The sequence below is a fragment of the Odocoileus virginianus genome, chromosome 1 (genome assembly GCF_023699985.2).
Source record: "Odocoileus virginianus isolate 20LAN1187 ecotype Illinois chromosome 1, Ovbor_1.2, whole genome shotgun sequence".
In the NCBI taxonomy this organism is placed as follows: Eukaryota; Metazoa; Chordata; class Mammalia; order Artiodactyla; family Cervidae; genus Odocoileus; species Odocoileus virginianus.
The window spans coordinates 47,600,448-47,625,779 of record NC_069674.1 but is presented as its reverse complement, the minus strand read 5'-3'; the positions used below and the strand labels follow the sequence as shown (position 1 = coordinate 47,625,779).

Genomic DNA, 25,332 nt, shown 5'->3' with positions numbered 1-25,332 from the left:
GCTGCATCCATCACCCGTCCGCGCGCTTCCTGATCCGGGTCCGCGCGCGCGGCGCGCACATTGGCGGGGGCGGGTCACGTGGAGGTACGGGGCGGGATGCGCGCCGGCTGGGACGCGCGCCGGCCGGGACAGAGGGCGCGCGCGCGCGCGCGCGCGGGGGGGAGGAGCGGCGCGAACTTCGGTGGCGTAGACAGCGGAGGGGGGGAGGGGTGGGCGCTTGACAGCGGGGGAGGGGAAGAGAGCGGAGGAAGGGGGGATGGGAAACGAGGCAGGAGGGGGAGGGGCCTCGGCGAGCCCAGAAAAACGACAACGCGAGAAAAATTAGTATTTTTGCACTTCACAAATTAATGACCATGAGCTCGTTTTTGATAAACTCCAACTACATCGAGCCCAAGTTCCCTCCCTTCGAGGAGTACGCGCAGCACAGCGGCCCGGGCGGCGGAGACGGCGGCCCGGGCGGGGGCCCCGGCTATCAGCAGCCCCCAGCGCCCGCGGCCCAGCACCTGCCGCCGCCGCAGCAGCAGCCCCAGCTCTCCCACGCGGGCGGCAGTCGCGAGCCCCCAGCCTCCTACTACGCGCCTCGGGCCGCCCGCGAGTCCTCCTATCCCGCGGCCGCGCTCTACCCCGCGCACGGGGCGGCCGACACCGCCTACCCCTATGGCTACCGCGGTGGCGCCAGTCCGGGGCAGCCGCCGCAGCCCGAGCAGCCCCCGGCGCACGCCAAGGCTCCTGCGCACGGCCTGCACGCGAGCCACGTCCTGCCGCCTCCTCCCCCGCAGCATCGTGCGGCGGCCCCCGCGCCCCCGCGGCGCTGCGAGGCGGCTCCCGCCACCCCGGGCGTCCCGTCAGGGGGCAGCGCCCCCGCGTGCCCGCTGCTCCTGGCAGACAAGAGCCCGCCGGGCCTGAAGGGCAAGGAGCCCGTGGTGTACCCCTGGATGAAGAAGATCCATGTCAGCGCCGGTACGTGGCGCCTCTGGGGAGGCGCGGAATGGTGGGCTGGGGCCGAGCCGGGTTCCAGGGCCGGGGCGGGGGTCAGGGGGAGAGGCCCCTTAGGGGAAGAGGGCCTTGGGAGGGGAGCACCCAACTGGCCCAAGCTACAGTGGGATGTGGGTGTGTGAGCGCCAGCCAGCAGCCTGATTCCAATGTGAGAACCCTTTTGTACCCGGGGTCCCTTTATCTGGAGATTTACGAGACGACAAACTGTTAGGGCAGTAATTATAGCCCCCATAAATTTAATTGCCCTGGCAGAGGCTTCAGGCCATGTGTCTTTGAAGCTTTTCTTCAGCCCCAATGCCCAGCACTATTCTTTATGGCTCTCGGGTGTTTCCCGTTGTCAATAGCCTGTGAAACATTTTCTTTGCCGTTTTATGTATCTTGCGTGAACTTGGTGTCAGGTTATTATATAATGATGATGTCCAATTGCTCTTCCCCACCCCACCTTCTCTTTCCTCCTCCTTTCCCTCTCCTTCACTCCCTCCTCCTTGGCTTTCTCCTTCGGGGTTATGGGCTTTCAGTCAACCCCAGTTATAATGGAGGGGAGCCCAAGCGCTCCCGAACCGCCTACACCCGGCAGCAGGTTTTGGAGCTGGAGAAAGAGTTCCACTTTAACCGCTACCTGACCCGGCGTCGCCGCATCGAGATCGCCCACACGCTCTGCTTGTCTGAGCGCCAGGTCAAGATTTGGTTTCAGAACCGAAGGATGAAGTGGAAGAAAGATCATAAACTGCCCAACACTAAGATGCGATCCTCCAACTCCAGCTCGGCTTCAGCAGGCCCGCCAGGAAAACCACAAACTCAGAGCCCGCATCCGCATCCTCACCCCCACCAGGGCTCCTCCGCACTCACTCCTTCCTCTCTGTAATCTTCCAGAGCTCTAGACCAGTTCTGTCCCTCACCTGCTTTTCTCCTCTCTTCTGCCCCCTTTCCCATCCACCTGTCCATATCTGGACTACGACTGACCCCCAAACAAAACTCAATTTTGTGAAAAGATAATAAAAAGAAGCTGTTTTGCGGGTAAGAAAGCGTGTGAACTGGTTGCCATGGAAGAGAAGGCAATGACCACTGACCAATGACCATCCCACCAGGATGCTGGCTGGTGGGACAACCTGCTGGCCTGGACAAGGCTGCCAGCTTTGGGTACCAGAGAAGGACCACTTGGCATCAAATACTTTTGAGATGGCTGAAGCCAGTCGCACAACTCATGTTGACTGGGGACATGTACATTTGTTGCAAGCAGAAGAAAACAGACCCTTTTCCTACCTTCCTTACCTTTCCCTCCCTCCTTAAGGCAGCTCATAAAAGCTTGTACTGAACTGAATAAATGAGTAGCCACTGTGGACCTCACAAGATTATTTAATTCTCAAAAATGAATAGACCTTGATGGTAGATGTGACACATGTTAGTTTCCTTTCCTTTCATTTATTTAAAATATTGTTATGGAGATATTGTCTTATTCTGAGGCACAATCTTGGAAGGGAGAGTGCATTTAGTCCCACGTGCAGCTGTACAAATTGTGGTGTGGCTCTGTAGAAAGCCATGTGCTAAGAATAAACTCTGTTTAAAAAACAAAGTTCTAAGACATATTTGTGTGTTTCCTACTTTTAATTAAAGAGAAGTTCTCTGAATTGAAATGGTTGACCTTTCGTGTAAAATTCCTGTAGATGGTTTGGGTTGCATTCACTTGGACTGACTGCTCACATAATTTGTTCAACTTGAGCTGAACTCTTGTCAAGTTTGACCCACTGTGGGAAAAGTTCCAAAGAGCAGGAAAGCTCTTGAGCTCTGAGAGCGCTCCTCTTCTTCCCAAACTTGGCCAGGCTTTCAAGCTTCAAGTCTCTGTAAGGCATAGAAACGTGTCCTTCTCTGCAATGAAAGGTGAAACCGCGCAATGCTGCGGGCCCACGAGTTTCTGCAGCTGTTCTACATGCTGAACTCTGAGCACACTTGGAAAGAAGTGGTCCCTTTGGCATTTATTGCACCTTCACACTTAATCTGCCTGTTTCCCTGGAGATAAAAAATAGTTTGTGCAAAGAGTTGAGATTGCTTTTTGTCTCTTGGATGTTTTTAAGGTTCTCTTCACTAACTGCAGCTTGGGATTTTTGTTTGTTTTTTCGTTTCTTTTTTTTCCAAGCAAGACCTTTAAAAATAAACTGAATTTTTCTGGCACACCCTCCAAAGTTTTTTTGGAGGAAAGAATAATGACACCTTAAGCAAGGTAGATCTGGGAGTATTAAGTGTTGGAAGAAAGCCAAACTCTGAACTAGGGACATCTTCCTTAAATACTCCCAGATCTCACTGTGTAACCTAGAGATCTAGATTCAAAAGGCTGAAATCAAACCCCACTTCTCAATCTTTATAGCCCTAGTATCTGCTTACTGATTTACAAATTTGTAAAGAGGATTTAGACTTGATTGTCACTGAAGGGAGTACTCTCCAACAAGACTGAGAAAACCAACAGCCCCTAGTCCCAGAATATTAGAACTATCACCTGACCTTGAATGAGTATGATTTTTAGTTCATGTAATAATTTTAGCAGAGATGGGAAAGGGGTCTCATCCACCTCTGCAGTATCAAAGGAGTTTTAGTCACATTTTCCCATCAGAGGCTAATTACCCTTAGCCAGTGGTCAGTGCTGTTAGACCTTCCTCCTCAACTGGTCTGTGTGCCACAGGCAAGGGTGATCCGTTTTCTACCTGGGAACAAACCAGATCTTAGAGGAAAGTGGACACCAGTCTCTGAGAGGCCTCCTTCTCTCCCCAGGAAAATTCAGGAGCAAACAAATACATTCCTTCCCAAGTCAGGCCAAACCTGGCATAAAGTGCATTTTATAAGGTGTGAACAGTGAACGGGTGCCAGGGAGCTCTGGAAGCCCTGCAACTACCGCTAAAACTTATTAACCCTCCCCCTACTACATGCACTTGTAAAACGAAATTAAATCATGCTGAAAATAGCAATTTTCCCAGGAATCATTAATCACCTCATACAATAAATACTTCTTTGTAATTCAACAGCAATTCTGAAAGGCATTCTCTGGGAAAAGTCTGTGGAGAAGCGAGGGATCTTCTTGCAAATAATGTGGTCTCGGGCAAAGACTCAGCATCTTGGCTGTCTGCTCAAAAAATGCCTAGACTCTTGGTGGAAATTGAGTGTCGAGCTGCAAAACCTCAATTGGCAGATTATCATCATTTAAGGTAAATTCTTATATTTCTCCTTGGTAGGAAAGGAGGGATACGGGGGCATTCATTAACTTCATAAGGAGGCACTTGTTTGGGGGTGGAAGGAGATTTTCTTAATCTATCCAAGAAAAGAGAGAAGATCAAGATTATTTTTCTAATACTCCCTGACCGAATGTCAGTTTTTGCCCAAGCTGTCTTGATTATTAAGGTATTGGTAAGGTTTACAAAGCCAAAATTACCCACAATGATTATGTCATTTCTTCAAATGATTTACCTGCTTCAGATTTGGTCTTTAAGGGAGCTTGTTATAACAGCTTAGAAAATCCCACTTTGTGTTTCAAAATCCTGCATTGTCTGCCCCTTGCTAGGGCAACCATAAGAGTTCACCCAGAGGACAAATTTTCTATCTCATTAAATGTTTTTTTTTTTTTTTTTAAGTGAACCCTATGGGCCCCACAAACCCTTGACCTTTAAAGACAGTATTTTGTGTAAGCTCTGTAAGTCTCATACCAAAATGACCCTTAAACATGCTCCCTTCTTCTTTTTCTCTTTCCCCCTCCTTCCCTCTAACACACACGCTCATCAGTTTTAGTCACAGAGCCACACTGTGCATGACTCCTGAGATAAAAGTTTTGTCAACATCTGAAATCAACCTAAATCGGATTGGAGACACTTTAATGGTCACAGTTTGAATTAAGTACTTAACACTATCCCCCCTGAAGAAAAATGGCACTTTGCAGGCTCTCTTTCCTAGTTTTGCTGAAATCTACGATATACCCGGTGTTTTATTACAGCAGGAATTCAACTGTGACAGGCATAGTAGAGTACTTAATACCCAGGATGGAGCTCCTGGGAAGATTACCTAGATATATGGTGAATGGGCCCTCCAGACAGCATCTCTGACTTTATATTCAGCTGTCCCAGGATGCCCACATTCCCCCCACCTCTCAGCTTCCTCCCCTTGGAGTGGGTATCACTCTCCCTCTATCCCTTTCCATTCCCTGAGCTTCCAAACTGTGCTGCTTTTCTCATCACTGCCTGTCCTACCACCCTTTCAACATAGAAACAGGCTCTTTGAAATGGAAAGAAAGAAAACCCCAAAGAATCTATGTAGCAAAGAGAAACCTGGGACTTCCGGTGTGGATGAGTTGGTTTCTGTGGGGCAATAGGCTGTTCTTTGTACTTCCTTAGTCTCTGCATCCCCAGCTGCCGTCAGGTATGGAAGAACTCAGTCTCACCTTTCCCAGCAGCTGCTCTTGTTGCCCCTTCTATGTACTGTACATCAGCCCGAGACTAATAATTCTTCCTTTCTCAAAGAGTATGGGCTGGGAAGGAGAAGGAAGAGAGCGTGTTCTGACTTCTTGACAGTAGCAGGGAGGCTGCAGGGGCTGCTGTAAAGCGTTTTAGCCTGAAACTTCAGTCTTGGAACTCTGGCATCTCTTCTTCCGGAGGCCCCAAACTCCGGGAATAACCACTCTCCCTACCCCCACTTTCAGGCCAGCCCTACTCTCTCTGTGATTGATTCCTGGGGCTAAAAGAGATTCCTTGATTGAAAGAATGTCCAAGGTGAAAGAGATCTGGATGCCATTTTGGTTCAGTCTTCTCAGTTTACCAATAAGGAAACTGAGGCAGCTGAATGCTTCCCTTTTATGTTCTTTATGTTAATTCTTATGTAGCTTGAATAGAGTCTGGTCTCATCTTGGATGGGTGAGTGTACAGACATCTTGTCTCTGCAGAAGCCTCTTCTGCCTGGAATGGACATGTGCATCTGGGCTTCACTTGAAACTGAGGGGAGGGCCTCAGGTGTCCAGGGCCAGGGAAGAAGGGTGGCTTCTTGCCTGATGAGCCATCAAAGCAGTTGGGGAAATTATGTAACCAAACTGCTGTAACCAGTGTGCTAAGACAGGTGGGTTGACCTCTGGACTCAGGAGGGAACGGATGTCAGGGCATCTGACTGTCCACAATTCTCCTAGTCCTGGAATGACTATTTCTAGTATGCTAGTCCTGAGATTTCTGTAGATGGTGCTGCCTCGGAGCCTGTCAAGGGCGTCTGGGTTCTGGAGGCCTAGGAACTAAAAAAGCCAAACAAGGACCCTGGTTGCAGCAGATAAAGGTGTAGCGCCTGTTCCAGGGAGATATTGAAATTGTAATCTTTGTGGTCACGTGGCTCATTAAATAATTAATGTGGATCGTCAGGAATGGATCGGAGTCGTCAGGGCCTCACTAGGAATGAATCTCAGAAGTGAGTCCCCCAACTTCCTATTTGATTTTTAAAAACACACACCGTCTGATTTATATCCAAAAGCTTTTTAACTGCTGCAGGAGGGGTGGAGAGAGCCCGTCAGCGGGCAGGACCCGGAGCTGGCCGACCCACACTGGGTCGTGGGCTTTTCCCGTAGGGTTTCTGCGAGTCTGGGAGCGCTGCGCGACCAGGGAAACGTGAGTTCGGTTTCGGGATTTCTGCGGTCACGTCTTGGCTTTTGTGATGAAGTGGGACTGATGCTCAGACAGTTGGTAATGTTCTGATTCACACTGGGGAAGGCTGCAGAGATACCACAGGACGGGCGCGCGGCTTTGTTCAATTTTCCCGGTGTTCATAAATCACCCGCGCCCGGCGAGCGAGGGAGCAAGCGAGCGCCAAAAACGCCAGAGAGAGAGGCCGCGGCGGCGGCGGCGGCGGCGGCGGCAGCGGCAGCCATTGCAGGGGAGAGACCTGGGCAGCGTCTCTTTGTGACTCATTAGTCTGAACGATTTATGGTGGAACAGCAGCCATGAATATTTGACTTGGGGATAAGGAAACAGCAACAATAATAATAACCATAATAATTACAATGCTCCTAAGAGTCAGGGGGTGAGTGGGTGGGTGGCGGTGGATGGCGGCATAGTGGATCTTTCTGGGACTGTGTTGAGTGGCAACTGCAGGGTAGCTAAGCCCCACCTTGCTTAGGGTCAGGCCACTGTCCCCAAGGCCAGGGGGCACTCCCTTTGGGGACACAGAGAACAAGTTTGAATAGAGGAAAGGGGCCCAGCATGGATTCGGAGTTCCAAGTGCTTGATGGACACTGGGGGCTCCAGGTCGAGGTGGTGGCAGAGAGCATCTAGGGGCTGGTGTGCAGCCACTTGTTCAGTATATTAGGGATCCATGAAGCCTGAGGGTCAGGGGACTTGTCGGCTATTTGGTAGCCCCTTTTGGCACCCTTAGCAGGATTGCATGGATGCAGGACAGCCACTGGGGCTGATTTGGGCAGGCTGGAGTGTGAGGAGGAGGCTGCCATGACGTGGGTGAAAGGATAGTGGGGCAGGAACAGGGCTATGGAAGCAACTGGACCTCAGAATCCCAGCCCAGCGGAGAATTTCCCTAAGCCAGGGACCCAGCGCCCAGGAGGATTCTTTGCCCCTCCTCAGTGTCGTCTTTGCCAGTTAGAGAGCAAGAGAGAGCTGCAAATATCTGGAGGGAGGCGGCAGCAACAGAGTTAGGGCCTGGAGGGACTGGCCGCTGCTGTGCAAAGGGAGGCTGGATAGGGTCCCCAGATGGGGTATTTATTGGCTAATACCTGCATCCTCCCCAACTTTCTCCACTTTCAGCAACCATAGCTAGCCTACTCAGAGGGACTGGGTGCTGTGGTAATCCCGCCAGCCCACTGGGACTGAGAGGGCGCCCCAGGGCTTTAATGAACCAGAAGACAAAACCTTCCAACACTGCCCCTGGCTCATGGACTGAGCCAGAGTCTGATTTCGCGCCAAACAGAAATGAACACTATTAGTGAGGTTTCAGGAGAGCCCGTGATTGAATGCTCCCAGGCAAGCCTTCCCTTTGTTAGCAGAAGAAAATAAAGCGTGCATTCACACTCCCAAGTTGAGGTGCGAGAACAGCTCTCCATGCAGAGTGAGGGCACCAACAGAAAGCCTCTTCCACCTTCCCCCGTCTTCGTCTGCCTGGTCCACCCCTCCCCCCCCCAATAAAAAGAAAGAAAGAAAAAAATAAAAAGAGTGTGGGTGCGGAGATGGAGTATGTATTTATTTTACAAAAATAAATCACCATCTTCAGGCCATTTGTAGACCGGAACCTTTCGAGCAATGAGTGCGCCACATGGACGAGTGTCCTGGCGACTCCTCCGTGTCCGCGTCACCCCGGGGGCCACCCCGGCACCCGCACCGCCGGCGCCTCCAACTCTGCTCCTCCAACTCCCTTCTTCCGCGGCCGCCGTTCACCCTCTGCTGTTTGTTTGTCCGCAGAGCCACCGGATGCCGGAAACGGGGAGTCCCTGAGCGCCCAGAGCTGGAGAGACACTCGGCTTCAGCCTTGGACATCTTTCGAGGTAAGCGCGCTGCGTCCCAACTCTTCACCGCGTCAGCCCTAGCACCGGTGAAGGAGTTTACTTTCCCTGGCAGCTGCCACCCCTTGCAGCTGGTCAGTATTGAAAGAGGTGCTGGTCAATATATAACTTCGGAGGAGTTCCCCTCAGCTGCGCGCCCCGCCAGCGAGGGCTTCGGCGACAAAGCTCTGCCCCAGACCGGCTTCGTGCCGGAGGGGCGGTTGCAGAAACCAGAGCTGTGTGTTCCTGGGGGGCGGGGGCGGGTGGGGGGCTCAGAAGGGTGTGTGTTTTCCTTCGGGCATGCCTCAGACGAACCGAACCGCCCCACGGAACAGCAGGGCCAAAGTCAGTGGAGGCCACGGGCGCGGTGGCCGCCGCGTGGGCCGCTCTCCTTGTGGACTGTTTGCGAAGCCTGGGGGTTCTGCCGTTGTGGTCGGCCTCAGCTCTGTGCGCAGAAAACGCACCTCGCCGCCTTGCAGTTTCTCCTATCGTTTTGCCTTCCCTTGGCAAGAGGGAAGTTGCTGTATTTCATATGTGTAGACCATCGTTGGCAGCTGGGCTTCTCGGTTTCTTTAGCGGACTGATCCACTGATCTTCCTGTGGGAAAAGCACGGGTTTTCTGTGTCTCGGCGTTTTCTTTTCCTATTTAGAACAAGAGAAAACTCTTTAAAATTCTTTCCAAGTTCTGGCTTAATTTGTTCTCTTAGTTTGGGATGCAGGGAGGTAATTACTGTGGTTTATTACCTTGTAAAAGATCCATAAATTTCATGCCTATTTGGGGGAGGGGCCGCTGGAATAGCTTTCAAAAACGTGGGATGAAGGAATGGATTTGCTTTGTTCTTTCAGGAATTATTTATTTTAAAAAGTTTTCTGAGGTTTTTTTTAAAATCTTCTATTCTCTAGGCCTCAGTCTTCCCTAAAATCTGCTCCTACAATAGATATCAGGTTGTTAATTAATTGAAACACTATTCAGTGATACTCTGGGGCTGATAAGGTGTTCTGGATACAATTATTACTTTATCAGATAGGAAGTAAACAGGGTAATAGTAAAGCTGGTACTTTCTCAGCTACTGTATGTTTATTTATCCCAAGTATAGATTGAGCATTTCAGAAATTTGTAACTCAGGTGTACTTAGGATTTGCATTTCCGAAGTAACAGAACCACCGCATGTGTAAATAGTTGCAGAGGTCTGTGGCCATGTGTATAAAATGATACACACATCCAAGAGAACTTGGAGCCCATTTGTACTGTAGTTGCACCCACAGGAAATATCTCATGTTAAATAATGATCTATAACCTCCCCCCGCCCCCCCACACACAGTGGGCTAAGGGCCTTACCTGACACTGAATAGAAAAAACCACTACAGTTAAGTAAAGGGAGAAAAATGTTAAGTGTATTTTTGACAGAGAAATTAGATTACAGTGTTTGAATACAGATATAGCTAATCTGCCAACAGCCTTGCAAATATTGACTAAAGCTCTGTATCCTTGGTCACTTGCTCCTTCTAAGACAACTTTGTGCTATTTTGGCTCCACTGCATGGATCTAGGGCATGTGTCCGAGCCCTGGCCAGGTTGAGTGGAGGAGTCAGTAAAGGGGGAATTGGCAGCTGGGTTGCCCAACTCGGGCCTAGATACTTGAGCATCTCTATTCTTGTTCTCTGGAACAAAACCGAACCATAAAAGGCCCATAGCCTTACTACAGGAAAGTGGGTTTCAGAGTGGTGAAGGACTCTCAGCTGCTGGTTCCCTGGGGGCTTGCCCAGACCAAGATCTCTCTTAAGGAAGCCATTTTCACTTCAAAAGTTACACTTCCTTTGACTTGTTCAGATTTTTCCCTTCACATCCCACCCAATCACCCCATCCCACCCCAAGTCGTTAATGTTAATTGTTAAACAGCAGTTGAAGCATTAACTGGATTGTTAATAGAGGTATAGAGGCTCCTAGTTGAAGCTGAGATGCTGCTGGGCCTTGCTGGCGTTAAGGCATTTCTCTGAAGCAGGACCAAAGACTTCTCCCATTGATTTATGGCCTCGGGAGTTTCGGTTTGCTCCAGATTGCTCTGAGAGTTCTAAAGGGGGCCTCTTCTCATTTTTGAGTTGAAGCCTCTGCAGAAACTTTAGTTGGCAAGCAAGGGAGTTTGCCAGGCTATCTGGAGAGCTCGGGGTGAAATTATAAGGATGGATGGAGTAAGGGGAGCAGAGGACAGTGTATTAGTTGTCTGAGTCCTTGGGAAACCAGAGAGTGCTTTTAAAAACAGCCTTTGGTCCTGTCCCCTACCCCCCAAACCTGAGAAAAGCTGGTTTTCACTTTGGGTTCTCACTTTGTAGCCTGTGACTTAGGTCAGAGCTGGGAAGGTTCACATAAAGGTTCTCTCCCAGCTATTCTGTAGACAGAACCTTATCCAGCTTAGGCCGGGACTTACTTCCAAGGAATTAGGTCTCCTCCTCTTTTATTGCCTTTCTCATTTGGACACCCCCATGACCAGGCCTCTGCTGAGGTCCTTATTTTCTCACCAGGCCCCTTCTGTCCCTCTGCAGGGGAGAAGGGGAGGGAAGGAACCATGCACAGCTTTCTACAGCTGCTACAAGTAAGTGAGCCCTCATGCTTAGAGAGTCATAGCCAGCTAAAGACCCACTCTTAAGGAACAAAAGAATATGGCAGGAGGATCGTACCACCTCAGAGCATAACCCCAGCTTAGAAACAAAGACCTGAAAAGAGGGAGTTTTTCGATGGCTTCTGAGAACATGAAGTGTTGAAGTCGTGGACAGAGTCCCCAAGCAGAAGGCAGGAGTTGGAGTGGGATGAGGAGGGGGAATGCCAGGTTCCTCGTGAACAGAGTTGGTCCTGTTCAGTTTCTCATGGTGGACACAGGGTTGTCTTGGAGGAGAGTGGACACACTTATCTGCAGAGAGGGTCTTAGATTGTCTTGTAGGTTAATTCAAGGGATGCCAGCAAACATTGGTTCTTTTTTTTTTTCCCTCTCTTGCAGAGACAATTAGATCATTTCCCCTTACATTTTTCATCATTAGAAGCCTATAATTTCTTGTATCACTCAGCTATGCACTAAGGAAATGTGTAAGTGCAGATTTGGCCAGGACACTTGGGCCCTCCAGATTTTGCAAACCCTGACCCACCACTCTAGAGCCAAGCATCTCTCTTGTAGGGGGATCCCATCAAACAAAGCCAGCTGGACTTGGAGGAGGTGCTTCGGCCTTTTGTCAGGTAATTATGGGCCTTTTGGGTTTCTCCAGTGGCTGTGGTGTATGGTGTGGGTGTTAGCAAACTCCATACAATGGCAGGCCATTAGGGAGTCCACTGACTAGGCCAGTCAGTACTGGGTTTTCTTCTGGAAACAGGGCCAGCACCTTTTGCCTTTTGATGTACTGGCCAGTTGGCCAGGGGAGACTGGAGAGCTTGGGCGTTTTGGGTTCAGCTTGTGTGTGAGTGGGAGACTGTAAGGAAAGTTCTGCGGACTATGAGAATGGGAATAGAACTGCTGTTCCCTTGTGTTGACTTGTGTGTAGAAATGTAAATGGTGCTAAGTGGCCTTGTGTAACACGTGTTGGGATGGGGGGAGATGCCCCCAGTGTCCTACTGTCCTGGATAAAACTTCCCCATTGCTGGCCAAGGTCCCCCAGTTCACCTCCCTGAAAGCTAAATGTTCTGATTGGAAACCTAGTTCCTTCAGTGATTCCCTATTTCAAATAAAAGGATTTAAGTTGACGTATGACCACGTGAGCACATAATACAGCGCATTATTGTGGCATTTGGAGCGGAGACCCAGACGGGCTTTGCCTGTGATTACGTTTTCTAGATTCTCTACAGAGCGAGAGCTTTCCCCCCACCCCCACGCACCCACCTCCTCCTTCTTCCCCTTCTCCGGAGAGCGCTCTCCTAGCGGGTTGCAGTTTTCAGCGCTCATGGAGCGGTTCTGGGCGAGCTAGCCGATGGGACTCCAGGCCACACCGGGAGAATGGCATTTATTTTAAGGTATTTCTGTTGATTGTTCATATCTAGAGTGAGTTATGGCTGTGAGAGAGACAAAGGTCAGGCGAGGAGACCCTGGTTCGTGGACAGGACCCTCAGCGCCTCTCGTCCTTTGTTTCTCCCTTAGAATCGAAAGCATTTGAGAGATCCCCAGTGGCGCCTCAGGCTGAATTTAATTCCCTGGCAAGTGTTGGGGGGTGTGAAGGAAAGGGCATTTGGGGGCTACTAGGTGGGCCTGGTGGCCTCCAACATTCGAGTGGCTTTGTCCACTGCAGCGGGAATTGAGTCCCAGAAGCTGAGCCCCTGGCGGACGCGAGTCCTGGAGCACGGCCGGCTCCAGCCAAGGTGGCCCGAGCACAGCTCACAGCTCGCTGGATGGAACTGCCTGGAGAGGGTGGGCGCTGAGTGAAGGAGAAGGGGAATTGCTCCCTGTTCAGCCGTGTTTGCTGGCTAGGATGGAGAGTGAAGGCTGACCTGGACAGCCAGAGCAGCTGGGAGAGAGAAATCAATGAGTGTCCAGATGCGCTGCCATTTTATTGATGATGCTTCGGGCCACTTTGTTCAGTGCTAGGTGGTTGCATGCGCTTCCCCACTTGCCAGACTGAAGGAGCCAGACCCTGAGGACTAGCCATTGTTTGCCTGAGTACTCTCTGTCTGAGCAGGGGTGGAGAAGGACAGCTCAAATCTAGGAGAGGCTTGGGCTGGGGGCAAGCATGCTGAATGCCCAGAAGCTCTGTTATTCTAATTCAGGAGACAGAAAGGAGGGAGCTGGAGCTAGCTGAGCTTCGTAGGACACAAGGCTGGGGCGCCCCCTGTTTCACCCCCAGCTGGCTAGGAGAGTTGGAGAACTGGCCGGTGTGCCCTGGGCTGGAGGGAAGTCTGAAAGCAAAGTCTGCAGAAAGCAGAGGCAGACATCTTCAGAGTCCCAGGAGCGGTGCTGTAGTCAGAATGGGGGCAGATGAGAGTTAAATAGTATGCTTCCAAATTACTGGGAAAGCCCGAGCTAATTGGGCTTTAGGGACCCCATAGGAAGGATGGAAACTCCCTAAAAAGGTGAGGGAAACTTCATTTCCTCTGCTCTTGAAGTTCTTGGAGCAGAGAAAAGGGATGCCTACAAAGCAGCTGGGAATCCGATCTGACTCCTGACTTAAAAAAGCAAACAAACAAAAAAAAACTTTTCTGCACTGGGGGGTAAAAAAAGAAATCAAATCAGATTTCCCCTACTTGAGTGAGATTTACTTCCCCAGACAGAAGGGCTGCTTCAGCCCTCCCCGCTACTGGCCCAGGCACTAACCGTGTTTAACTGAGGCCATTTCAAGTGCTCTAAAACACCCCTTGGAAATAAAATGTAAGCTTTAATTGCTGTTCAATTACTTGTCAGCATTTCATATGATTTATGACCCAGTTCTGGCGCATTTTTGACCCAGTTAAAGACTCATAAATAATATAGTTTCACTAGAAAGAATGAGAGAAGGAATAGAGGTTTGATAAACGCATCTTTTTATTGTCGCTTCAGTGCCAGCAAACAGAATAAATATCTAAGGATGGACTCCCAAGCTGGTTCTGTATAAAAGTGCACACAGACAGAAGCCAATAGAGGTGTTTATAGAGAACTGGTTGGTTTTTCCCCCATGGAAAGAGCCAGAGCCTCTCCATCATAGCTAACCTACAGCCATTAAAAAAATAAAGGCTAGTCTCCCCCTTTACCCTCAAAATGCCAACCTCACCCTCAGAAGCAAGCTTATTTCCTCATTGATATCTTCCCCAGTCTGCGATTTCTGTGCCTCTTCTAGCCAACAGTTATCCCCCACCTTCCTCCCTGGCTGCTCAGCCACCCACAGGCTCTCACAGATAAGTTCATAAAGATACTCCTGTAAAGGATAGGAAGGCACCAGGCACTTCTGATGTTCCAGACACTCTTCTAGTGCTGAAAATATGTTTTCTTCTAGTCTTCATGGGTGAGAGGTGGGGGCAGGGAACAGGGCATAAGAGCACTGGTGGAGCCAAGGGGTCCTCTCCCCAGAGAGAACCTCAGTGGTTTTGGCGGAGGCGGGTGAATGGCTGCGCGATTTACTTAGGGCGCTTGAGTAGGGGCGGAAATCGACAGGCGATATTTTCCTTTTAAAAAGCAGTAACAAACAAAAATCCTTCAGCTATTATACATTATTATTTTTAATCAACTCGCCCGCCTGGCTCCAAAGGTCAGTCCTTTGGATTTTAGCAGAGAGGCCTGGGCCCCGGCAATCTGCGTGCCAGGTTTCCAGACCCTAGTCTTGAGGTCCGAGCCCCACTTCTGCCCGCTGCCCAGAGGAGGTCCTGGCCCAAGCTCCCGCCCTGTCTTTCCCTGGGCTCCCTGCTTGGCGGCTCCCGGCCCCTCTGGGCGCCGGCGGAAAGGTATGCGTCCCGGGTGCCCCAGCCCTCACCTCGGCGCCCTGGGCCGTCCCCTCCCCTGGCAGGTTCTCACGGAGAGCGGGCCTTCCCGGCAGCTGGCTTAGCTGAGAAGGCGGTGAGTCGCGTCAGCAGTTTGGAGGAGAAAGTGCGGGTTGATTATTGACCCACGCCTTCTTTCTTCAAATGCTACATCCGACCCAGCCGGTTTGAAGAGAAAATGCCGCCGAGCGGATTTTTGCGGCAGGCTCTTGCCTCCTACGCTGCCTCGCTCCCCCTTTCAAGTCGCGCTGCAGCAGTATGCCATAAGGAGCAAGTGTTTGCTGTTTTGTGCTCTGTTTACAGCTTTGGGGCGCCGAGTCATAAATCTTGCCCAGCCATAAATGACAAAAACCATTGGTATGCATGAGGCCACCCTGGCCCGGAGTGCTTTTTGATTTCTCCCTTTCCCTTGGCTTTGTTTTTGCTCTAAGGTGACACTTTGGCTCCCTGACAGTTTAAACATACTACTTATATTTTTAACACCTTCTTTTGAGAAGGACCGGCCGTTGACACCTTGGAATTGCACAAACGCGCTATTTCTCTCTTTTGCCACACACATATCCTTACAGAGTTCACTTCCGAATCTGGGAAGTTGAGGGAGCCATTAGGAGGGAGAAAGACTATCCTCCTTAAAGTTTTGGCAATATTGCTGGGCATATTGGGCCTTTCCTCTGCTCAGCGTCCCTATCTGCCACTAATTAGGGCAAAAAATATAGACGCGGTTTCCTACTGGGGTCAGAGCTATCTGTCTTAGCCCGAGAGTGAGCCGCGTGTTTGTACTGTGAAATGGGTACAGAAGGGTTGAACACCTAGAATTCTAACACCTTTGTGCGTACCTGAACCCAGAGCGGCCCGTTTCACTGCCTGGACAAACCGTATCTCCCCCAGGCTACCTCCCTCCCGGCTGCCAGGATTTCAAGGATTTCCACCTAAAAAAATGCAACCAAAGAGAGCCCAGTCGGCTCTGGGGGAGGACTCCCAAGAAAGGAGGCCCTGTCCCAGCCCCCAGAGACTGGCTTTGAGGTTCTCAGCTCGGGGGTGGCAGGTAAGGTAAACTGCCCAAAGTCTGGGGAACTCTCTTCTCCTGGTTCTGTTCCCTTTGCCCCGCAACTGCAAATGTTCAGAGCACGGGGTAAGGTAGTTTCTCAAACGGATTCCTAAGAAATAGAGCCCAGCAAGAGAGCCCCTTTGTGAGAGCCGTTTGTCCTCATTAGCATAATTTTCCTGGACTTTAGTGACGCTTAGGAGTGGGGAGAGGGAGGGCGTTGGGGGTTGGGGGGAGACTGCCCTACCCCCCCCCCCCAGCCGCCGAGCTCCCCCTCTCGCTCGCCTCCGCCCCATCCCCCACGCCGGCGGCGTCCCCCCCCCCCCCACCCGGCCGCCTTGGCCTCCCTTCCCGCCCGCCCCCAGCACCCCCACCGCACCCCCCGACCAGACGCTGCTCCGCGTGTAATATTCATAAGAAACATACCCAAGTCGGTGCCACTAGCCCAGGCAGAGCCCCGCGCCGCGCTAGCTCTTATCTCCGGGCCGCGGCTGCTGCCCTCGGGAAGGGCAGGGGGCGGGGGTGTGGGGGAGGGGAGGGTGGGTGGGGTGGGTGGGAGGGGGGGTCCGAGCCGCCCCAGTCCGCCCTGGGCTAGCCGTGCCGGAGCAGCGAGGCGGCCACGCTCTGCACCGCGACGTCCGGGCCTCGGGGTCTCCCTCCCGCCCGCCGTCTCGGCCGATGCTGAGGGTCGGTGCCCATCCCGCGCGGAGGGGACCCGGCCGGGCCGCCGAGCCGGGCCGGGGGCCGGAGCCCGAGCCTGCGCCCGAGCCCGAGCTCGTCAGAAGTTAAGGTAAGCAGGGCTCCAACCGGCCGCGCTCAGCGCTGAATGGTGGAGTTTACGTCTCGGTGATTTATGGCTGCAGACTTAAATCTCGGTTCAAGAAGAGTTCACAAGCCGGAGCTTCCTTCCCGGCAGTGACTGATACCCTTACACTTCGAGTTCAGGCCGCTTTCCCATCCCCGCCCCCACCTCTTCCCTCTCGAAAGCCCAGCCTCAACTTTTCGGGGTTAGGAAGGAGAGGAAGGGGTGGGCGAGGGGACGCGGGGTCTCTTACCCGCCGTTCCCGCTTGAACTCGGGGTGAGGGCAGGCCGAGGAAGGGGCGGGAGTGGAAAAAGAGAGCGGTGTCTGAAGGAAGGAGGTTGAATTTGGGCAGATCTTCCAGAGAGACAATAGGGCTTGCTTCCTGCAGTCAGTTTAGCCTCCTCAACTCTTTCAGTTCGTGCACCTGGGGGTTATTCTCCAGAAACGGAGCTTTTCAGAGGAATCTCCTCCCATCCCCAACCTTTGCTTGGGGGTGCAAAGCAAAGTTTCCTACCTGGCAAATCTCCAACTTCTTTACCAGGTTGCAAACTTTGGGGGCTGGGTTGGGGTAGAGAGGAGGTTTGTGGATTATGTGGGCCCCACCGTGGTTATCTGCTGACCTCAAACAATAGGAAGGGCTTTGGTGGGTGAGTTCACATTTTAAGATTATGGAGTTTGTTGTTTGCTCTTAGAGGTTTAAAGGTATTTTAAATTATTTTACAAGGCAATGAATAACTTGATGAAAAGACTTAAGCCGCAGGCGGGTGTAGCCTTTGATAATGGATTAGCAAGTCACTTGAAATATTGCATGTTCAAGATCAGCTTAATTTTGTTTTATCTAATATCTTGCTGTTCAAGTGTCTGGAGTAATTTTCTTAACCTGACGTTTTATTTTACAAAGAGATACAAGCCCAGTATCTTAAAAATTTATAATGGCAGACATTAACACTGCCAAATGTAATTGTAACTATTTTCAGTGAAAGAACAGGAAACAGAGACATTAAATTGCTATTCTGTTTTAAATTTTATTTTATCCTTTATTTACTTTTGATCATGGGATCTGTAGCTTCCTATCTATTTCCAAAAGAGAAACCGTACAGGCTCAAGATCACATACAATAACTCTGGATAAGGGATGCTGTAATTTTTAATTGTGGTTCTGGAAAATTAATTGTGCTTGTTTTCCAGATGTTGGTCAGATTGTTGGTTTAATAATGAAATCCAAAAGTCTTACTATTAAAACCAAAATTATAATCATTCACTGGTAGATGTTTATTACACTAATTTTTTTCTAGTTAACAAAGGGTCTGCTATTTCTGGAAATCTTGAATAACTTCAGGGCACAAATACACATAGTTGAGGTATGAAGTGTAAACCCTTTTCTTCATGAATTTATTATTGTAATTGTCTTAAATGGTCAGAGAGACTAACATTCTGATTGCGTGGTGGGAGGGTGACTATATGAACTCACATGAAAGTTTTCTGAGCTGAGAGCCAGAGGTTGACCATACAAAGGTAAAAACATAAAACATAGATTTCACTTTTACAACATGCTTTCTAAATGAAAAGGGATTGAGAAGGCTTTCAGTTGCTTTTAGATGTCCAGGTTTGTCCTTTACTTTGTATTTCTGAAGCAGGTAAATAGGGCAGGTAGCACATAACAACAACAACAACAACATCACACAAAGATCAGAGAACTCTGGCAGGATTTTATGGCTTGCGCTTCTGTCCCTCGTCCGGAGCCAAATGACCCCCATACATCAAATTACATAGCAGTTTCTAAGACAGAACCTATTATCGTTAAGTTGGAAGGAGAGTTCAAGCGGTGGTCATGGAGATGACGCTGGTTTTTCAGGTTCCTGATGGTTTTTTTTCTCTCTCTCTAATCCATCATGTTTTAACAGGTAGAATTTGATAGTTGTCCTGAATAACAGGACCTCAGAAAGTCCAAGGCAGGAGGCTCTGGGGACTTCTGTAACAGGGGGAAAGAGGTGGGAGTGGCCTGCTAGGACCTGCCTGAGAAACAGAGGGAGGAGTAAAGAACTGTTCCAAGATTTGAGTTTGACTTTCTGGAGAGGGTCTTGTCTGTCTCTTCCCACCCAGAATGTTCCATCCAGCGTTTTCTCTCCCCTTTTTGACCACAGAGGTCTCATTAGGAGGAGGTGGGTCATATCCTTACACAAGGGTAGATTAATTGTCTAACAAGCTCAGCTTCTGAAATCAACAAGGGTCCAGTAGAGCTATTGCCTGAAAAGATTTTGTGCGTACCTCTCTTGGGTGCTGGAAAGTCCAAGAAGGGCCGGGATGGGAAGTCACCCCGCGTCATGGTTCTTTTGGCAAATATTAGTCCTAAAGAGAATACTGGAGGAAAAGTTGGCGACCCAAACTCTCCTTTGCCCCTCCCCATGATCTCCAGAAGGGAGGAATGCAAGGAACGGAGACCCCAAGTTTCTTCTTCCCTGGAAAATAAGGGATTCAGATGCTGTTCCTTTCTAGCCCATCAGGCCTTTCTCCTTTTGAACTCCAGCCCCGGCTTCCCGACCTCTCTCTCTCCTCTCTCCCTGGAAAACCCCCCAACTCCAGACGCAAGTTAAGCAAATATTTGTAGCTGCCAGTAAATTCCAGCGGCTTTTTATAGCGCGGCTCTCTGCGCCCGGGGCCAAGTCGTGCTGCTAAATATTGCTGACCACTTTTTCTTTTATGGCTTTCATGTCACTTAGCTATTGAGAGTAAGATGGATTTGCGCGGAGCCCTCACGGCGCTGCGATTCTCGCCCCCCCAGGTCTGCGCGGGGCGGCCATTGGCTGCGGAGTGTCACGTGACCGCGGGGGCGTGCCAATGTGCGCCCTCACGGGTGTCAAGCCCCTGTCAGAGTGTGCGATCAAGATCGTGAAACAACGCGATGCAAAAAGCGACCTACTACGACAGTTCGGCGATCTACGGTGGCTACCCTTACCAGGCAGCCAACGGGTTCGGTTATAATGCCAATCAGCAGCCGTACCCGGCATCCACAGCGTTGGGCGCCGATGGCGAGTACCACCGACCCGCCTGTTCACTCCAGTCGCCTGCAAATGCTGGGAGCCACCCCAAGGCGCACGAGCTGAGCGAGGCCTGTCTGCGCACCCTGAGCGGTCCGGCCAGCCAGCCTCCGGTTCTCAGCGAGCCGCCCCTGGCCCCACCGCCACCCCAGGCTGCGCCCCCTGCCCCACCGCAGCCTCCAGCTCCGCCTCAGCCCCCTGCACCCACCCCTGCCGCGCCCCCGCCCCCCTCTTCAGTCTCCCCACCTCAGAATGGCAGCAGCAACCCCACCCCCGCCAGTGCAGCCAAGAGCCCCCTACTCAACTCGCCGACCGTGGCCAAACAAATCTTCCCCTGGATGAAAGAGTCTCGGCAAAACACAAAGCAGAAAACCAGCGGCTCCAGCTCAGGTAAAGAGGTGCCTTCTGCAAGAGGGTCCCTCCGTCCTGGCTTCCAGCCCCCCCAAGCCGCCTCCAGCCACAGCCAGCAGGGTCTGGAAGTACTGGAATATTTCCAGAATTCACTGCTCCTCCTCCCCCCAATCCTCAAAGGTTTCCAGAGTCTTTGCAACTAGGGAAAGGATTGGACTCTGTGTGCCTGGGAAACCCTAAAGGGAGACTTGATGGGAGTCTTTCTGGATCTCTCTAAGAGCAAGTGGGCCCTAGTGACTTTGGAATACCTCCTTGTAGAGTTAGGACCTTTGGGCAGAACAGACATGGGCACCACTGTTTCTCTTTTTAGCATACCTCCTCATTTCTAATGAAACAGTGGTACCTACCCCACAAGGAAATGTGGCAGAATAAAAGCAGGCCTCCAAGTCAGAATCAATGGTCTGCCTATAATCAGAGCCTATTTTTAATTTTTGCTCCAGCAGATGGAGTGGCTGCCTTACCTCTGGGAAGGCCCTACTCAGACTTAGTACAATGAAGGTCGCCAGGGATTTCCTGGGGGAGGAGATTCAGACTTGTCATCCTAATGGGAACCACATGGGCCTTCTGGAACCAGATTCCAGGACAGGCTCTGGGCCTTGTGCTTCCCAGCATCTTGGTTTCCTTCGCCACTGCCTTCTCCAGTTGCTGGTGCTCTGTTCTGAACCTGAGCATCTGGAGCCGTCTGGAGCCAGGAATAGGGGCAGGGGGAGGTGGGGAGCAGGGAGAAAAGGAGGGAAAAGGAGGGTCAGGATTAGTGGGCATAGCTGGGGCATGCTGCTTGGTGACATGAAGAACCCTAATTAATGGCATCCAACACCAGATGCTTGGGCCTCCCCACCAGAAACAGGATCTCTCTTCAATGGGATCTCCTTCTTTGGCCAGAGAAAGTCTTCCAGAGTGGAGCTTCCACTCCTGTCCTCTTTACTGGACAGATTAAATAAGAGGCCAGTGGAGGCAACCGTCCAATCCTTCAGTGAGATAGTAATGGACGTAAAGTTTATTGAGTGTATATTAGGTGCCTCATATTCCAGTTACTGTGAAGGGAATAAACAGGATGAGACCTGCCCACGCAGAGCTTGTAGTCTGATAGGGCAAAGGATCAGGAAATCAGAAACTGAATAGCTCCAGAAGAGAAACAGACTAGGAATGCAAACAGGGCATTCTGCTTTTCTGTTCCTTGCCCCTTTGGAGAGGCTTATGACTTGCAGCTTTAGTCAGTGAGAAACTGCTGACACTTTCCCCACCAGTACAGAAAATAGTACTTAAGTCCTTCTTCCTCTTTCTGGGCCCTGATAGATGGAGGGGTCTTTGGGGCCTGGAGGAAGGAGGGGCCTGGCTAGGTCAGGGCCTGGGCGGGGCCGCCCCTGATGCCACTCTTCCTCTCTCCTCTGATCTCGCAGGGGAGAGCTGCGCAGGTGACAAGAGCCCACCTGGGCAGGCATCATCCAAGAGGGCGCGCACGGCCTACACAAGCGCACAGCTGGTGGAACTAGAGAAGGAATTTCACTTCAACCGCTACCTGTGCCGGCCGCGCAGGGTGGAGATGGCCAACCTGCTGAACCTCACTGAGCGCCAGATCAAGATCTGGTTCCAGAATCGACGCATGAAGTACAAGAAGGATCAGAAGGGCAAGGGCATGCTGACGTCATCAGGGGGTCAGTCCCCAAGTCGCAGTCCCGTGCCCCCCGGCCCTGGCGGTTATCTGAACTCTATGCATTCGCTGGTTAACAGCGTCCCATACGAGCCCCAGTCGCCCCCGCCTTTCTCCAAGCCCCCTCAGGGCGCCTATGGGTTGCCCCCTGCCTCCTACCCCGCACCCCTGCCCAGCTGCGCACCGCCGCCTCCACAGAAGCGCTACACGGCGGCAGGGGCGGCCGCGGGGGGCACACCCGACTATGATCCACACGCGCATGGCCTGCAGGGCAACGGCAGCTATGGGACTCCACACTTACAGGGAAGCCCCGTCTTCGTGGGGGGCAGCTATGTGGAGCCCATGAGCAACTCTGGCCCGCCCCTCTTTGGCCTAACTCACCTGCCCCACGCCGCCTCGGCTGCCATGGACTACGGGGGCGCTGGGCCACTGGGTAGCGGTCACCATCACGGGCCCGGGCCAGGGGAACCGCATCCAACCTACACGGACCTTACCGCCCACCATCCTTCTCAGGGAAGAATTCAGGAAGCCCCCAAGCTCACCCATCTGTGATGGTGGGCTTTGGGCTGCGCGCCAGGAGAGTCCCCCCACCCCACCCCACCCCACCCCACCGCACCATCTTTCTTCATTTGCTTTTTTTAAGTTTCTTTCTGCACCTCCCTTTCCTCTCTTCTCCACCCGCCCCCGCTCTCCCCCCACCCGTTTTGTTTTCTTTGTTAACACGTTTTTATGGTTTATGTGACGTAGCAATCTTGGTTGCTGGAATGGCTGTCGGTATCAGTAGTGATATGTATCTGCTCCCGCCCCTCGCTGGGCCGCTGGCCTTGCACCCTTTACCTTCTCTATTCTTTGATCAGAAACAGGGTATATGAACAAATTTTCTAGCCAAGTTGTTCAATGTGAATTTGTTCGTACATTATGGCTCCCGAGGGGAAGCAATTACTTTTAATTTTTAGTTTTTTTTTTTATTGCACTTCTTGTAAAGAGCGAGAAAAAAATCAAAGGCGCTTTGAGACAGGGGCTCCCTGTACAAGGATGACTAAGTGTACGTCTTTCCGTGTGTGTATGCTGGTGAAGTCAGATTTATTTATATTTTTTTTGCAAGCATTGAATAATCTAAGTTTTAAATATTATTTATCCCCATCCGTCTGTATTTATATTAAAGAAATTCTGTACCCTGATTGTTCAGAAGGTTTCTTGGGCCTTTTGTTCAATGGTGTATTGGCATACATAGAAAAAAAAATTTTATTCGAAAGGGAAATATAATTCCTTTATAAAGATGGTAATGATGCAATAATACCAGAGAGGATCCAGCTTTTGAAAACAGTGATTTAGGTTTGTAACATCCGGCGAAACTGGGAAAAAAAATCTGTAAACGCGAAAAATGCTAGATTTGTTTTGAGAGTTATACATTCCTTGCTGCTCACATTCTGAGAAACAAAACAAAAAAAAAAATAAAGTTTTTATTCTGAATAATATCCGTGTTCAAGAGATTCTTTGGCCGAAGAGAAGGGTCTGCATGGAGTCCAGGCGGAGGCGAATTGGCGGAGCAGGCCGCGGCAGCCCTCCAGCTCCAGCGTGAGGCCTGGCCAGGCGGCTCGCCGGGAGCGCGGCGAATTCTCGGGAAAGGCAGCCGGAGCTTCTGGCGGCGGCCGTTCTGGAAGCGCCGAGTTGGCAGCTCGCTGGGCTGCCCGGTTCCCAGCTGCCACCGTGGCCAGCCTCTGGCGCAGGGGCGGCGGCGGAGTGCTGAGTGCCGAAGGAACAAAGGCGGCCCGGCTGAGACGCGGCGGGGAGCGCACAGGTGACCCGGCAGCCCCGCCAGGGAGTAAGGTAGGGCTGTCTTCTCCACTGTCTTTTTCGGATCAAAGCGGACCAGGCAACGCCTTAACACGGGGAATCGCCGGCCGCGCTGAGGATGCATTTTCTAGGAGCAACCGAACGCTCCGCGGATGCTTCGCTGTTCCTTACCACGCCAAGAGGAACCACAGGAATCACAGCTAAAATCGCCCCTGGGAGTGGGGCGGTTCGGAAGAGACCCACGACTCCAGCAAAAGAACGGCTGAACTCCGAGGAGCCTGCTCAAGTCCTTCCATAGACTGTTTGAGTCTTAGCATTGGCTTCTTCCCGGAATATAGGATTTGGCATTCTCTGGATTTATTTCCTCTCCTTCCCTCCCTGCTTTCCTTTTATGGCCCAGGGGGAGGGGGAGAGAGAGGAGATTGGTATCTTTCTAATAAAAATGCAGTTTTACAAGTACTTCTTTTATTTGATGCTACAGGAGCTAAACATTATATTTCTACCGCTGGATTTAAGAGAGGGCTGCCTACTGACTGGCTGGCAGAGGCAAAGGCAGGCACAGGAAAGGAATATATTTTCATCTTCAGATTAAAGAATTGCTCAGAGAAGAAACCAAAATCAGAAAGTGCAAACCTCGGAACTGCATCCCCATCAGCAGCTCCCCCCCCTCCAAAGCAGAAAGTGAGGAACCACCTGTGTCTGGTATCAGGAGCATCTGATGTGAGAAATGTATCCCCATCTCCCCGGATTGTATCTTTCAGAGGCAGAGATGGGAAATGTCGCCATTTTGTTTGCAATCCAAAATATACATCATCATGGCCTCTATCTTTCCCCTGAGAAACTCCGGAAGATGAGCTTTCAAAACAGGCGATGGAGCCATTTTAGGGGTACCTACTGGGCCTGGAGGAGCTGCTTTTAGGGAACCTCCTGAAGTCTCAAAGAAAAGAAAAAGACTGGGAAGATGCAAAGTCAGGCAGCTGTAAAGAGCTGGGTGTTTCACTGCTAGAGGTGCTTCCCCTAAATCTGTCCTGGAGCTCCTGCTACATTTTTTTTTTTTCTTTTCAAAAGAGTTTAGGATGTAGAAGTAGATTTTACTCTCTACCCCACTCCAACATCCCTGCTGAAATATGGTGCAACCCAGAAATGCAGAGTTGGAAAACCAGTGTTTTCTCCAGTGAGGACTGGAGCTTTCACCCTTTTGCTTGTTCAGATATGAACACAGTAGGCTGAGCAGACAAGGGAGGCTTCTGTTAAGTAATAATTTTAGAGGAGTGTGTAAAATTACCTGGGAGAATACAGGGGAGTAGGGGGAGGGGAGAAAGAGAAGGCAGAGAGAGAGAAAGCTACCCATCCAGAGAGAAAAAAAATCTTTCAGGGATACCACTATTTGTAGTTTCTAAAATCTGCCCTTTAGCTGAGGAAGAACTGGCTTGGAGACATCCACCTTCCCTCAGGGCAGATTTTTAAAGTGAGATTCCAATATGATTTCCCTTATCTTGCCAGTCAAGATGTTCATTTTGACTTTCAGAGAAAAAATATCAATCTCAACCTCCATTTTCTAGATATTAAACAGAAATCTGTATTAAAATATCTCCTGAGTTAAAGTAATAGATTTGGGGAAGATTTCAGTGTTGAGTGGTTTAAAAAGGGGGGGGGGGTTCCTTCCAGATGGTATTT

General features: G+C 50.9%; 2 protein-coding genes and 1 long non-coding RNA gene across 4 annotated transcripts; 2 read left to right on the top strand and 1 right to left on the bottom strand.

The window, feature by feature from the left end:
- The first annotated feature begins 283 nt into the window (after positions 1-283).
- HOXA4 (homeobox A4) lies at positions 284-8,494 on the top strand. 2 transcript variants are annotated; one of them, XM_070467800.1, is made up of 3 exons: positions 284-960; positions 4,011-4,190; positions 8,412-8,494. In XM_070467800.1, the coding sequence occupies exons 1-2, from the start codon at positions 348-350 to the stop codon at positions 4,187-4,189; spliced, it is 792 nt and encodes a 263-aa protein (XP_070323901.1). In that variant the 5' UTR covers positions 284-347; the 3' UTR covers position 4,190; positions 8,412-8,494. The 2 variants fall into 2 exon arrangements, with proteins under 2 accessions (XP_070323901.1, XP_020736396.2); XM_020880737.2 differs by lacking the exons at positions 4,011-4,190; positions 8,412-8,494 and adding an exon at positions 1,515-2,580.
- Positions 8,173-16,479, bottom strand: LOC139035198 (uncharacterized). Its single transcript, XR_011487803.1, has 2 exons — positions 16,383-16,479; positions 8,173-9,133 (listed from the first exon to the last, which is right to left on the bottom strand). It is a non-coding gene; the product is annotated as an uncharacterized lncRNA (long non-coding RNA).
- HOXA3 (homeobox A3) lies at positions 8,415-23,334 on the top strand. The gene is made up of 3 exons (XM_020880735.2): positions 8,415-8,494; positions 19,541-20,186; positions 21,608-23,334. Exons 2-3 carry the CDS (start codon positions 19,661-19,663, stop codon positions 22,408-22,410), a joined length of 1,329 nt encoding a protein of 442 aa, XP_020736394.1. The 5' UTR covers positions 8,415-8,494; positions 19,541-19,660; the 3' UTR covers positions 22,411-23,334.
- Positions 23,335-25,332: the final 1,998 nt, after the last annotated feature.

Coding starts and splice junctions, on each gene's coding strand:
- HOXA3 (XM_020880735.2), top strand. CDS start 19,661: ATGCAAAAAGCGACCTACTACGACAGTTCGGCGATCTACGGTGGCTAC. Junction 20,187..21,607: donor AACCAGCGGCTCCAGCTCAG/GTAAAGAGGTGC, acceptor CTGATCTCGCAG/GGGAGAGCTGCGCAGGTGAC.
- HOXA4 (XM_020880737.2), top strand. CDS start 348: ATGACCATGAGCTCGTTTTTGATAAACTCCAACTACATCGAGCCCAAG. Junction 961..1,514: donor GAAGATCCATGTCAGCGCCG/GTACGTGGCGCC, acceptor ATGGGCTTTCAG/TCAACCCCAGTTATAATGGA.